General features: G+C 36.9%; 1 protein-coding gene and 1 long non-coding RNA gene across 2 annotated transcripts in view; one reads left to right on the forward strand and one right to left on the reverse strand.

The window, feature by feature from the left end:
• Positions 1-1,218: 1,218 nt before the first annotated feature.
• Positions 1,219-15,157, reverse strand: part of Dpr1 (defective proboscis extension response 1) — a 291,260-nt gene continuing 277,321 nt past the window's right edge. Inside the window, exon 5 of the mRNA XM_072013999.1 lies at positions 1,219-7,550. Coding sequence (XP_071870100.1) covers positions 7,447-7,550 — 104 coding nt within the window. The 3' untranslated portion in view covers positions 1,219-7,446. The remainder of the gene's footprint in view (positions 7,551-15,157) is intronic.
• On the forward strand, positions 12,316-15,048 carry LOC139992816 (uncharacterized). Its single transcript, XR_011801208.1, has 2 exons — positions 12,316-13,758; positions 13,801-15,048. It is a non-coding gene; the product is annotated as an uncharacterized lncRNA (long non-coding RNA).

Raw genomic sequence — 15,157 nt, forward strand, 5'->3', positions numbered from 1 at the left:
AGATAAGCAAAGCGGGAAGAATTCAAACCTACTCGTCTCGTCGATATTTTATTAGAAAATGTATTCTTGAAATACTTATTTAAATTGCCACTTAAACTGGCAGCATCTTTCCAATTTAACGAACACAAAAAGAATCATGTAACGAAGGATGACCTGTTTCGACGAATTAATTGCAAGCGGCTTCGCGATTGCGTTGCGTTAATTTTTACTTCTGCATCCTCGTTCGTGCAAGCGATATAATTCACGAGTAATTCGAGCTCGTCTAATTAACCTCGCTATCACCGTTATTTTTCGTTGGTTTCGAGCCGGGCTGATTTACGCGAACGATAAAATTAATCGGTCGATCGTTGTTAGTTCGCGATCGTGTGCCAAGGGAAGCTTCGCGATTCGAAGTCGAGCATCCTTAAATATCCTGAAACGTAAGAAAAGTTCAAGCGCATCGAGGTCAGACCTATCGATCTTCCTCTGGCCTACGCCTTCGCTCCAATTCCCATTACTTCCGAATCACAATCAGTTCTCTCTCTCTTTCTCTCTCTCTCTTTCTGAGATACCTTTAAAGTCGAAATGCCGCTTTGGGAAACAAACCTTTCGAATTGAAATTTACTCACTTTGTGTTGTGTTAGAAAGATTCGCATAATAGAACCTTCCATGTCTGAATTACTAGGGAGATAGAAACGTCTGAATAATGGAATTTTCGTGTAATGGAACAATCGCTTCTCTCATTTTAATAGGTTAACACGTAACTTTCATATGTTTTGCCCTGACACATGTAAAACGTTGAAATGCACTATACACCGTAACGTTTAATTTTTGCAAGATATCATATCGTATTCGCGCACATTTTCCTGACAATGTAATCTCTGAGCCACTCGTATCGTTGAACACTTTTGTTTCTTTCACGTTTTCTATAAATCTGTCACAATCTACATCTCTATTATACGAAAAATGTTTTGAAATTATAAGAAAAGACGCGTCCAAAAACAAAAAGAAAAAACTGTCCAAAAATTGCCTTGTCGTGCCTTCGTATCGATTCGGATGCTTCAGATTCTACCGTAATTATTATCGACAGGATGAAATCAACCGACTCGTCCGGATCATATGGATAGTTTATTTACAAGAGTAAAACATTATGTACAAGAATGCGTCGAGAATCGTGTGAAAACAATACATGCTGAGAGGTCGTGGAAAGGGAACACAGTTTCATTCGTTATTTCTGTCTTTTTCTTTTTCTTTCTTTTTTTTTTACCGGCGTTTAGTTTTACGTAAGAAATTATACAAGTTCACGTGGTATACACATACACAGAGATTTTTTCTTACGTCTTATTTCGTTCTTTCCTCTGATCGTTCTCGTAGCCCTGAACTGCCATCATTTTTCCCACCGACGAATATTCGACCATGCTTCGAAGTCGTCGTTAAAGCATTACGACCCTGAACTCCAGCAACGAGGGCCGTGCTTAATACAAAAAAGTGATTAATTACGTGTCGTTCCATTTGGGGAAACTTCGACAGAGAAAAAAGATGTGAACTCCTTTTTCATGTTGGAAACAAATCTTTTAAAGCGTACGACAAGAGACAAAGGTATTCGTACGACCTTATTGTTAATTGGACCAGGTTAAAATAACCTCGTAAGTAAATAAGTAAATAAATAAATAAATATATAAAAGTATTCGTACAATTGGTATATAATAGAAAAAAACAGAGAAATATTTTTTATATATTATTAAATGTATTGAAATATATGTAACCGTTCGTTACACATGGTAATGTTAGTAATAGTAGACATTCGCAGTAGTGTACACAGACAAATGTTAATTGAATTATTTAAGACGAAACCCGCATAATAATAACACTTTATCGAGATGGAATTGCTCGTATAGCGGTATTAATTCATGCCCGTGTTGTAATTAATATTTAGTTTGCTTTTTTCAGGAATAACAATTACTTGCAACCTACTGAACACACGGATAATATTAAGCTTTTAACGAAATTTTCTATTATTCTATACATTTTCTCAGTCTTTTCTCATTAAGATGTTCTTCTAAATTTACAGGCCATTTGTCGATCAACTTTGGACATATTATAGAATACGATAATTTTCCAAACATTTTACTGAAACAATGCCCATGTCAGTTAAACATTGTACTTTGCCATTGTACGCTTTAGCAAAACATGCAAGACGAACCTGTTAGGAAACTCGGCCGACAAAATTCCGCACAACTATCAAATTCAAAAAATTCGACAGAATCAATAAACAACATCCATTGAAAAGAAACTGTAAAAGTAGAATGGCCCGGAATAAAAACGAACGAAACGATAACGTAACGATCTCCGCGTTGCTCGATCAGGGTATCGACGCTTTGGACAACTATTAAAAAATCGGTGAATCGTTAAAATCGTGACGAGGGACAGACGAATATTTGCACACAGTATAACATTCGCGACGACGACAAATTTTACTCTGTCTCGCTTCACCGAGAGTTTGTTTGAAAGTGGCAGTCCAGGGATACGAATCCCCTTTATTTCACCCATTTCTTCTTTCTTTTCGCTTTCTATTTCCATTTATGTTAACGCTTACTCGGTAGTAGAAAGTATTTCGTCAAGGGATGGGGTGTAGATGAGAGTGGAGGGGGATAATTCGGTGGACATCGTATTTTTCATGACGACGTCTGGCCTTTTTAGTTTCTTCTCTTGTTCGGAAATTTTAATACGTTCTTCGTCTAATTAACACTCTTCTTACAGACTCTCTCTGTTTCCTTTCATCCTACCACATTCACTCTTCGTTTTATTTGTATACTTAATATGAGACGAAAATTAACGAGACGATTAGGCATGGATCGAATGTTGTATTCGGATGGGTGAAAATTTGAATTGTCCCAAAAGGCGACGTGCTTTTTGATTGCACTGCGTTGAAAATTACGCGATATATTGCCAATAAAAGTAACAATCTCATGTTTCTAGTTGCATGTCTATGATTCTGAAATAGTTTTGTAAAAAAAGCGAAAATGGGACCAACATGGTTTTCAAGCTGGTTGAAACGTTGAAATACATGCAAATTAAAAGGGTGAGTAAATAAAATAAAGTCAAAATTAAATACAAAATAATTAATTTAGAATATAATTTTAGCAAATGAAGCAGGATTGACGCAACGAGATACACCAAGATCCATCGTAATCGTTACGATTCTCGTTCATTGAAACACGCTATATTTCGCCAAACGAACATACAAAATTTCTTATTCAACCATGTACTCGTTCTCGATCGATTCGCAATTTATTCGAACGAAAGCACTCACGTGGAATCGAACGAGATCGAGAGCTATTTGAGAACGACGCAGTCTGAAGATATGAAAATCCTTCTGGATTCAACAGGGAAATGAACAACTCGACGATAGAAAAGAATAATTGGTACGCGGACGAGAAAGATTCGTTTGGCCTCTTTTACGGCTCTTTAAGTCTCCAGAGGTCTCGTCTCTCCGCTATTTTAATTTATCACGCGAATCCAGAGTAATTTTTCCATCGTCACGCGTCGTTTCTGTGTGTCTTCGTTTTCCTGTACAAACTCATGCGCGTGTCGTACGTGTTATGCAACATACGCAGTTTTTTCCTCTCTCTCTCTCTCTCTCTCTCTCTCTCACTCACTCTTTCTCTCTTTTCCATAAAATTGCACGTTACAAAAACATTGTTTCGTTAATCGAGATCGCGTCTAACGATCTATTTTATTAATATTTATCATCGTACGAGTACTATGCGATTACGCACTTGTGGCTTGCTTGTGTGTGGAACTTAGACATTTTATATATGGGTTTTATTTTAAAAATTATAAATCGCTGGTACGTGATTTTTATTTGCATCCTGCTTGTTTCTGTATTATATTAAATGTTGTGGTTCTGGTGATTAGTTGTTTGAGCTTCTGAAGTAGTTTGTAAAAATATCGATGGTGAGAGACAGCGAATAGCGTTGGCTACTTAAGATACAAGCCGTCGAGCTGATCTAACGATAAGATAACACAGATGACGATCGATAAATTATTATAAAACGGCTTTAGATTAAATATGCGTTGAGTTTGAGTCATTTTCACGATCATTTGGTTTCTAGATGCGATTGTCAAATAGTCTTTGGTAATTGACGATCGGAAGACTATTTTGACAATCGGTAGGATGAATTCGTTCGTTCGTATATCGAGTAACGAAGAATTTTTATACTTCTTCGAGATATTTTCCACGATGTTTTATTAATCTTTTTGTAAGCTTATACTTAAGCTTATACTTAAGCTTTTTATAAACGACCTAATTATTCTGACATAATAGCATTATGAAACTAAATTCGGCGTACTACGTAATTGCCAATTATACGAATAAATCCGTATTAATATTTCAAAGATTTTTCACCGAATAAAAATTCGAAAAAGACAAAATCAAGAAAAGAAAACCGTGCTGAACGTTAAAGAATCCTGTGGATTTCAATTCAGGCGTTAATACCCTCATTGTTTTCTCCTCTTTAAGAACCGTCCTTTCTTCTGCTTTTAGACCGAGATCGAGTTATTTCACCACAGAACAATCAAACAAACTCTTTGTACCACAAAGACAGTTCGCGCGGATTTGCTCGCAGGAGCACGGTCGAATGTTTCCAAAGGCTTCCGCAATAAAATTCACAATCCACATTGTTGATACGCATGTTCGCCGTAAAACAGCTTCCTTTCATTCTTCGACTTCCTCGTCGCGCGGTGTTCTCTACGTTTCTTCCATTTATCACGAAAGATTAAAAGAATCATCATATGTTAAGTATTTTTTCCAGATACGATTAAGATACGAACAGTTCGATCTCTACAAATGTTTGAATTTGGCAGGCCAATATCAATCAGTAAACGTTGTCACATTATTAGTTGTCAACTAATTGGCGAAGAGGAACTTTGTTATACATAATCACTTTAATGACATACATTCGAAGGTTCGGAAAATTTACAATGAAAACATCAAAACTATACTATTAAGTAACATGGGTAAGCAGGATATTCGAGTCTTGAAAATCTTTGAATTTTGAAAATGATAATTCTCGAGAATGGAAAGGGATGAAACTAAGTCGTGGAGAAAGTGTATCGAATAATATTGAAGTTACTTTTCAGTTAAAATTTTATGTGAGAAACGCTATATTTCATATGTCGATCAATTTCATAAATGTATAAAATACATTGTTATCTAAAATGTTGGCGAATTTGAAAGGTCGTTTTTGTCACGAGTTTTTTAACTTCATTTTTGTCTTGTACTCCCTCAAATTCCCCCTCTCTATTCATAAAATATTTCGATGAAGTAAAATAAGAATAACAGGATCGTCATGATTGTAGGTTGCAGTTGCTAAACTCGTCTCGCATTCCCTTCAAGTTTCCCTCGGATTTCGACAAGAATTCGCATTTCTCCATCATGCATTTGGAACCGGATAATGCACGTCTCATTCAAGAAACACACAACGAAGCGTAAAACTCGATATGCTCCGGGATTCGCGAGTTTTCCTCCGAAAACGTGTGCTATCCTGCAACGTTGTAATATCAGAATTTCTTTTCGTTGAAACTAGAGGTATCCGCGAGAGAGAATCCCTTGTCAATATTGGCCTGTGTTACAAAATAATGCCGGCGTCTCCTTTGTGGAAGCTGAAAGCTCCATATCTGAACAAAAGCGAATGAAACACACGTGTTCACTGTTCACATGACATTCTTTCCCTTTTACCTTATTCCACGTTGAAATATATTAATTTATTAACTAATACGTGGTATTTATCGTTTCACTTTTCCAGCTTTTACCAAAAACGTATAAAACACATTGTACTAAATGTTTTAACTCTATAGAAAGAAAAACAATACCAACAAACATACAATATATATAAACAATTAAATATTTAACACATTGCGCAATTTTTTGAAGGACTATTACGCAGAAAAATCTAGATAACAATGTTCGAACAAAGTAATCAAATCTTTGAAAAATACGAGATTTTTCTCGAGAAAGTTCATATCTCACCGAAGATTCGTACAGCTATGAAAATATCCACTAAAACTTTCTTTGCCACGAACGAACGAACTCTTTCGTTATTGGAACGATCGCTTTCGTCTTGTAACAATTACAATATACATAATCGTCCCTACTAATTCGCAAACTTACACATCGAATTTACCATGTTCGAGCACACGTTCACGTTCTTACATGTTACAATTTCTTTCTTTCTTGTTCATTGAATCGTCGCTTACAATATATACCATGTACAATGTTACTTCGATACTGTGGTTTCCTTATTTCGATGACACTAGAACGCGCTAGTAATTTGCAAGTTATTACACATATCGAACCTGGGATACTACGACGACGTTTTCGACAGTTTTCACCTATGGATGCATTGAAAGTCGCGATTTCCAACGCGAAACCGGCTGCGACAGAGTTCCTTCATCGATATATGTTTCTTCCTTCACTGAGAACTGAACATATTTTAACGAGCAGCAATAAAAAGAAATTGCACTCGAAGAAGCTTTCTTTTCGTAAAACTTAAATTTAATTAATTAATTAAAATTCGTAAAATTTAATTCATTAATTCATCGGGCAATAGTTTCTAGACTGATAAATTTGGCGAGCATGGTTTCGAGAATTTGACGGTTGAAGTTATGTTTTGAAAAGAAATTTCGAACACGACGACAAAAAATGAATATAATTAAAATTAATCGTTCATAACTGTTCTTGCGAGAGTTGTTACGGTCAATGAGGTTTAATCGATTATTTTAAGTTAAAAGAAAATGTATATTAAAAATTGATTTACTAAAAAAATTTGCTCGTAACAATAATTTCTGCATCGATTTTCTTTAACTTACAATAATTCAGTACATTTATTAATGTGTAACGCTTCTATTTTTATAGTTTTGAGCATCGTTTCTTATGTATGTATGCGTTAATTATCTTGTTGTATATGTTGCCTATAATTTGTATTTTATAATTTATTACTTCTTAAAACAATACTAAACATTCAGTAAATATTTAAAAAATTCATCGTTATATGTGTGTATATCTAAACGTGTTAAAAGTAGGAAATACCATCGACGATTATCGAAAAACTAAGCTGAAAAGGCCGAAATAACGTAAAACTTTCTTATCAGTCAACCTTTCTCTTAAAACGTCCATCACGTGGCCGCAAGAAAGCTTCTTCATCGATGATCGTTCCGGTTGCATGCAATTTAATTCCGATCAAGGTACAAACAGACTAAGGGTTGGCTACGTCTTATTGTGTCCAACGATCCATCGAGTTTCACTTAATGCTCCCGTTGATATTCATCCATGTTCGCGTTTAAATCGCCACGCGCACACCGTCATACGCGCTCTCACACATCCACACACACGTAAGTACGTGCAGAAAGTATACACGCAGACAGACAGCTCGGAGACACACGCACGGGCACGTACGAGAACGCACATTATCTCAATTGACCCAAAAGGAAGGCGAGCATCACGAGGACCGTCTTCGATGTTGGCGAGCCTGCTGCCGTGTTTCCGTGCTGCATTGCAGCTGGATGCTCTCCTGGAACAAGAGCAACGAAGGCTGGATTAGTGTCTGTCCTGCACTTCCGGTTCCGACCGGAACACTTCGTTTTTTCACGGTTTGCACAGTACAAGAAGAAAAAAAGTGGAAGGTTTTATACGTTCCCGTGTTGTTACCCTTTTCCTCTTTGGTTTCGGGTCTTTCCTCTTATCCTATATTTTTTCTGTTCCGAGGCATACTTACTCGAATTACGAGCAACCACATCGGGCCTTACGGAGATTTCGATGTGTATTTTAAAAAGAACAAGATGGAAGAAAAATCTTTTATTTTTTTGCGGAATTTTATCTTTTACAGAACTCTCAGAAGCTACCGTTTTAGATGACGGTTCGATGGAAGAGAATAACAGTACGGGAAGTCAATTTTCCAGGACGTCGATTTGAAATAGGAAATTTGAGATAGAAAATTACTAAAAATTCGACCGCTTGGTCTACCAGTTTGTTATTTTTCTTTTTCAAATTTAGTTAAAACGGTCTTTGGGTTTTGAAGGTACCTTCTCTTAAGGTTCTGATTGCAAACTTCTCGAGACTATTTTCTTACGATGGAACGTTTACGACTTCGTTTTGACTTTAAAAAAACAGGGTCATTGTTTTCTGATTGCTCGAACAATTTTCCTATAGCAAGAACAAGATGACCACTCTCTTTAAATAGGTCATACTGAGGAATAAGAAACCTGGAAGTATCGTACAAAAACGCTGTGTGTGTTCCTTCCAAATGGTCTTGGTAGCCGTAAACTCATGAAACATAAACAGCTTGCTTCTGGCTTAAATGGACAAAGTTTCGAAGAGCGTGGAGATACTTAAAACGAGTACAAAATTCACAGGGATATAAAGCCACGGTGGCTTAATTTCTGAGATATTTCCGTCCCGTTTTGAACTATCTTTAACGATATAAAAGAAACTTTTATTTTCAAATTGTAACTTTTCTTTTTCTTTGTCACTTACTTATTTGGTAGCTCTACGTTTGTGTAATAATTCAGACACGTTCACGGTAATAATTCTTACAAGATAAAAATATACAGAATATGCAGAGTAAAGTACTCAATGATAATATCTCGTAGCTAAAACTGATCTCTATTTAAGTTCTGTCTTTTATTCCCTCAAATATTAGACGCATGCAGAAGTTTCAAGCCCCTTTATCAATTTTACATTTTCAACTACATTACTTTCAATGCATTACAAATTGATGTTCGAAACACTTGGTACAATTTTCTGTCAACTTTCAGATTTCGTCGCGAAGAAACCACACTGGAACACTTTCGTATTTCTGCAATATTTCGAAAGTGTTGTCCGACTAAAGAGAGCTAAATAGATCGACTGGAATAAGCGATAATCTGTCGGTGTCAAATCTGGAGAATACGCCGCGTGCTGTGGAACTTCTCAGTCCAAGTTAAGGATAGTGATTCAAGCCACATGCGGCTTAGGCGTTGTGGTCGTTGCTCATCGTGCTCACTGTGGTTTTGTGAAGCGGTCGCCAATCGATCACAAAGTTGGCGTTTCAGACAGATCGATACCAACCAAACAATTGCGCAAAAAGCTAGGGAATTGTATCGATTAAAGATAATTGCACGTGAAAGCTTGAAAAAAAGGCTAAAACTTTTCCATATACCTAGCTTTGTCTAAATAAAAACCATAAGTTTTGCTTACAGACGAGCATTGCCATATTACCATAGAAAAACGAAAAAAAAAAAAAAGAAAAATAAAACATGCGTATCAAAGCGAGGAAATGCACCACATTCTACACTAGAATCGTATCTTTGATTAATTTCTTGCTAATTACAGCAAGCTAGAACGACGTTCGTTGACGGGATAAACCAGAGAATTACTGCTATCGGCTATAGGAGTACCATGATGTATACCAGATTAGATGTCCATTTCGTATAGGCAATTAGATAGTAATTGCATGCAGCAGGCTTCACTGTACCGCAGATGATACCAGCAACAGGAGGAACAAGAGCCACTTGTTTCAATTATGGAGAAATATTATTTAATTTCCTGCCACTGTTCACTATATAGAATATTATCTCAGGATCATTGTATATAGGATCACTGTATATTATTATCAGGATTTAGTAGCTTGTTATCATTTTTCGTCGTTATTACCTCGATAGTCATCTTCCAGAAACGCTCATGGTAATCTTCAGTTCAATAAATTCTGCATCCGCTCGGCCAATCTGATTCGAGTCGAAAGAGAAAATTTGTTCGTGATATATATTCTTGACCGAGTTTCTCAATAGGTTTATCTAAAAAAGTTACTTTAACAAGTATCTAAAAGTAAAATGTTCAATGCCTAAATGGTATACATTTAGCATTGTAATTAGCAAGCATAAAATCGATATATTACGCGAAATAAAATGACAAATCAACTATATTTCAGTCATTATATCGCGTTACACGTACGTCACGCGCATTAGTTGTCGTTTATAGGTTGCACGATGTTTTATTAATATTTAGACTGTATATTTCACTTGTATAAATGAACGTAATAACCGTTGACATGGAATTATTGATCGAGTCGACTGAAATAATGAATTAAACGTTGATTTCAGTTTACAGTTTACGTTATTAAATGAAACTTCTTTCGATTCAAAGTTTCATTTGCATGTTTCTTTTCGTGTGAAATAATATTACCTTCTTTTTATATTTGCAATTCGACTACAATACGTGGCTCGAACATCACCATCGAGATATATTTCACAGATCTGCTAATAAAATCTCGACCATGAAGCACGTGCGATTCTATAAGAAAATCAAAGAAAAATAGATTTCACGGAGAGTTAAAACGCGCGGCAAGGATTTGCCAATTGGTGGCAGCGTGTCCGATTATATTCGGTCGCCTGTTCTAATGAACGCCAAAAACCCCTCTAACCTGTGCCTCCATCATTGATAATAGAATATTTAATCATTTCGACAGGCCGGTGAAATCGCGTCGAAACTACGTGAGTCTCGTACCGAATGCTTTTAATTACACGACGTTAACTAATTATATTTCGAACGGTGCCCGGTCCCGTAACGATCCACATTCCCGGCACGAGTATTCCGGCTGGAAGCGTCGAATTACTCGTATGATGTCTGCCCGACGCAATTCCATAATTGACCGTCTAATCGATGCTCTAATTCCTGTTCTGTCGTGACGGTTTAAAGGGCTCCCGTCGCCCTACGCAATTGACGGCCAGCCCGATTAACGTTCCGTGTCTTAAGTCCCATTGAGAAAGGGAATTTACGTTGCTGACGAGATGACATGACATTCAGGTTACGTGTCGTGGTAATGAAATAGCTCGTGGAAGATTGATTTCACTGGGTTAGAAAAAATCATCGTCGACAGGTGACATATAGCCCTGAATGTAGATTTGAAAAGAGGGATTCGTATTTGGGACATGATTCTGAGATTTTGGGAGTCGATTTGAACAATAGCGTTGGAATTACTCTCGCAATTGAACCTTTCAGAAGACAAACTCGCCAACGTCACTTTTCTTAACCCCGTCAATCTTATCATCCAGTTACACGATTAACGTTCAAGAAACGTTTTCAAGAATTTCTTAAGTTTCCATCGAATCTTTCTTCATAAACTTGACACGATGCTTACGAAATTTTGAATGACTTATTCCAAGTGTTACGCCGTATGAAGCGGCCAACAAGTCAGTCCTTATTACCTGACTGTCAACGGCCCTCATACCGTTATTCTGACCTTCTACAGATCCAAGGACTCACCATATACTCTAACGATAGTTTAATGTCTAACGTATATAGATGGGTCAATTGGTCTGCACTAAAATTACGGGACGTAGAGTCCCAAAAAGTACTTTACGTTTACAGCGGGCTATTCACCACTACCTGGAATTTATTACGTGCTGGTAACAATCACGAATAAAACAGGTATCTGCCATACGGAAAGAGCGGATGTGTATACAAAGAAAAAAGGGACTTCATCCCAAAAAAACAATATCATCCACTACCTAAGACGGTAGAAAGTCTCCCACTCCTGAGATGGCGAAAGAACGAACTGTGAGTCGAGTCTAGGCCAGTCTGTGCCACACATCTCCCGGGTTCCTTTGGCTCTTCAAGCCCTCGCGACAGTTAAGTCAACTGTTCGTACGACAATCGGGCGTTCATCCTAACTCCACGTTCCGTCTAAGTAATCAAATTCACCGACTTCGCTTGTGTATGAGAGTGTGTATCCGTGCAAATTAGAAATAAATATATATATTAATAAAACTGTAGACTACAGTTTTATTCCAACTGAACTACCCCTATTATCCTAAAAGAAATACGGGGATCGACCTGCTCGTGGTGTCGATTGATACAATCGTAACGGGAATTTACGACTCCCGTTGACGCGCCTCCTCGCGAACGCGTCTCCCCGCGACTGGCCGAATTTACACCAAGTTTATACCGAAACGTAAAACTCAGTACTTTACGTTATTTGTTGCTGTAATTATACTAATTAGTAGCTCTGCTAATTGCAGAATAATTTAACGAGCAAGTCGCGTGTGAAAATAAAATAAAACGTTGATTAAAGCTAAATCAATAATTTCGGCTAGTTTCTTCCTTTGCATCATTTCCTGAGAACTTTTAGTAAACTTTATCTTTTTCTCTTAGAGAAACAAGATTTATATTTTTTTTATTTGCACTTCTGAAATATCATATACCGTGGTCCTACATAATTTCGTGATACAATTGAGGTCATTTTCCTGTTATTAAAATTTTCTGTTCTTAAAATTGTGTTCTTCTTAATTAACTACATTATGTAGGATCATATTTCTTTAATCGCTAAATAACATCAAATTAAGAAATTCGTCAAAAATGCATTCATCATGTTCTTATTATCAATCTTTGTTTCTAACGTTATTTCGGTCGTTTCTTCCCAGAAGCAGATTGTTCGAAGAACCAAAATCATCAAAGCTCTATTTAGAACGTATTAGCCGTGAGTCAGTAGCGCGATATTTTCGGTGGAAATTACCAGGTAAAGGGATGCAGCTTGTTACGGAACACTGGGAAAGCTCGTCACGAGGCCGGCCACGTCACGTAAATTGTATTGCGCGTGATGTGCAACAACAAGTAAGGTGTATGACGGGCTGAAATTAGTAGCGAAAGCAAGCCTTGGCACTGCGCCGAAAATACATGGCAATTTTATTTCGGCGCGCCATGGGAGACAGGAAAAAGGAGAGTCGACCAACACCATAGTAAGTGATAAATCACGAACCATGCCCGTTAAATAATAAATCAAAGCTATGCTTGCAAAGGTCCGCGAAATTAGCAGAGATTTCACAGACCTTTGTTGCGCGATAATTCCCAAGTATAATAATCAACAAATCCAATTCACAATCTTATTGTCTACTAATATTTCGATGGAGAATTTTCAGAATCATAAACAAAAGTTTCATTAGCATATTTTACGTAGGAAAACTCGCGCATTCATGACTTTCTTGGCTCTTTTTATAATAGCCAATGAATTATAACAGCTAATAAGTCCAATTTACATTTGACTAGCCACGAATATTTCGATAAATAATTTTTTGAAACAGCAACAAAAGTTCTATTACTACATTTTGCCTGGCAGAACACTCATAGACTTTTCTAGTTCGTTTCATTTTCATACGATCCACGCCCTTTATAGCTACACCTGTTTTTACCGCTTCTATTTTTTCTTCAAAGCAGTTAATTCGTATCCAGAGTTTCTACATTGAACAACGAGAAGATGAGAATTCGAAGGAACAGCATTTGTCGAGTAGTAGAAATAGTTGGTAACAACGTTCTTTGACTTCGTGGCTGTTATGCATATTTGAATATTTATCTTTCCGCGGCGTCCGTTGCATTTATAGAGCATGGAGCACAGATGAATTTATGCACTTTGCTTGAGATAATTGCCGTTCGAAATGAGTCCGCAACTCATTTCTACGGATTGAGTAAGAAAAGCAGTTTTCGATAGCGAAGGATCGCACCGAGTTTATCGAGATTGCGTATCGGTTTCCGCCTCGGATGTCGATCAATTCTTTGGGCAAACTATAAACAATGTCGTGAGAAAGCCGAACTACCGACAGGCCCAATAATATATCGTCGGTCCTTCAATGGAATAGTTTCGCGGAAAAGGCCTGCATGATCCTGGCCACGTGCAGCTGCGGAACACGTATGTGGTAGGGTTAAGACAAAAGACAAAGGGATGCTAAGGGATAAAGACGAATTAACAGTGAGTATCAGTTGAGAAGTCAGAGAGTGTAAATCGAGAAGTCAAGGAGTGCGAATTGCGTTCTCGAGAGAGTGCGGTCTGCGTGAGAGAGAGCGTTGGATCCGTGGTGATGAGAGTTGCAAATTAACTATCTAGTTGTCTTAATTATAATACGTTATTGTGATTAGTTCACGTTAAACAACCATCGTTTCCTGTTTAACCAACATCTGTTTTACAATCCATTTATTGTAAATAAACTAATTGTAGTAAAGATCCTACAGTATGTTTTACACAAAACGTTTCGAAATTTTTTTGGCAATGTAATTCGGCAATAAAAAGTGACCGTCATGATTTTATCGGTAAAACGCGAAACAAATCTGTAGATGTTAAAGGATATTCTGATAAAGAAATTCTTCATTGGAAAATAAGAGTATATGGATTTAACTGTGCATTTAACGTTTTTTAAATAGGTCTAATGCAAATGAATTTATTAAACATCCTAGTGGAAACAGGCATTGAATATTTTCAAAATCGTAGGGAAATAACGGGTAAACCCTTTAATTCGTTGAGCCGGTAACGCTTTATTTACGAAATCGCATGTTGCGTGTCTCTGTCTGGCCGCCAAAGAAATCTAATTCTCTCTATTCACCTGCTCTCTAATTTTTCTCTCGTTAATGGTCCGAATTAAATGAATTCAAATACCCCTTTAACAAATACAATTACCAGTAATTCGCCGAAGATAATTATCTCTCTGCCCTCTGACCACTCCCCTACTCGCTTTTTTCAAGTGGAAAAAGGCCAAAAGATAAAGAGGCGGAGGCTGAGAAAAATAGTCGGGGGCATAGAGGAAGGGGGAGTGAAGTACAGAGATAAGCAGCAAGTACGTAGATAGGGTGAAACTAAAAGAACGGAAGGCAATGATATATAGGGAGTAACAAATGATAAGGGAGCCACTTATGGGAAAGAAAATTGTCTATGACTTACGGTATCCTTCTATATTTGTGTTTCTATGTAAGGACGTTTAATAGTTGTTGTCTGATTTGTATCTGGTATAGTATATTTCATTGCTTTCCTTTATTTTATTTCGATTAATGTTCTTTCATATTATTATATCTCTTAATATAACCAGTAGAAAAATCATTAATTTTTAATAGATATTTTAATTTTTACTTTGTGAAAGCTGTCGTACGAAGGACAACATATGTACGTGCTGCGAGGAATGTATTGTATGGATACAAGTACAGAAGTAATTCCTTACGTGGTCCCTTGTTTTTTATATGTCAGGTTTTACAAAATAAAAGAATCAATTCGTAAACGTAAAGATTTTTATTGTTACAAATAATGGGGTAAAAGTGAAAAAGAAAGGGGCGAGTATCCACGAATGTTAATAAGAGATAAAAATGAAAGATTCCTACGAAGAACAA

The sequence above is a fragment of the Bombus fervidus genome, chromosome 12 (assembly GCF_041682495.2).
Source record: "Bombus fervidus isolate BK054 chromosome 12, iyBomFerv1, whole genome shotgun sequence".
In the NCBI taxonomy this organism is placed as follows: domain Eukaryota; kingdom Metazoa; phylum Arthropoda; class Insecta; order Hymenoptera; family Apidae; genus Bombus; species Bombus fervidus.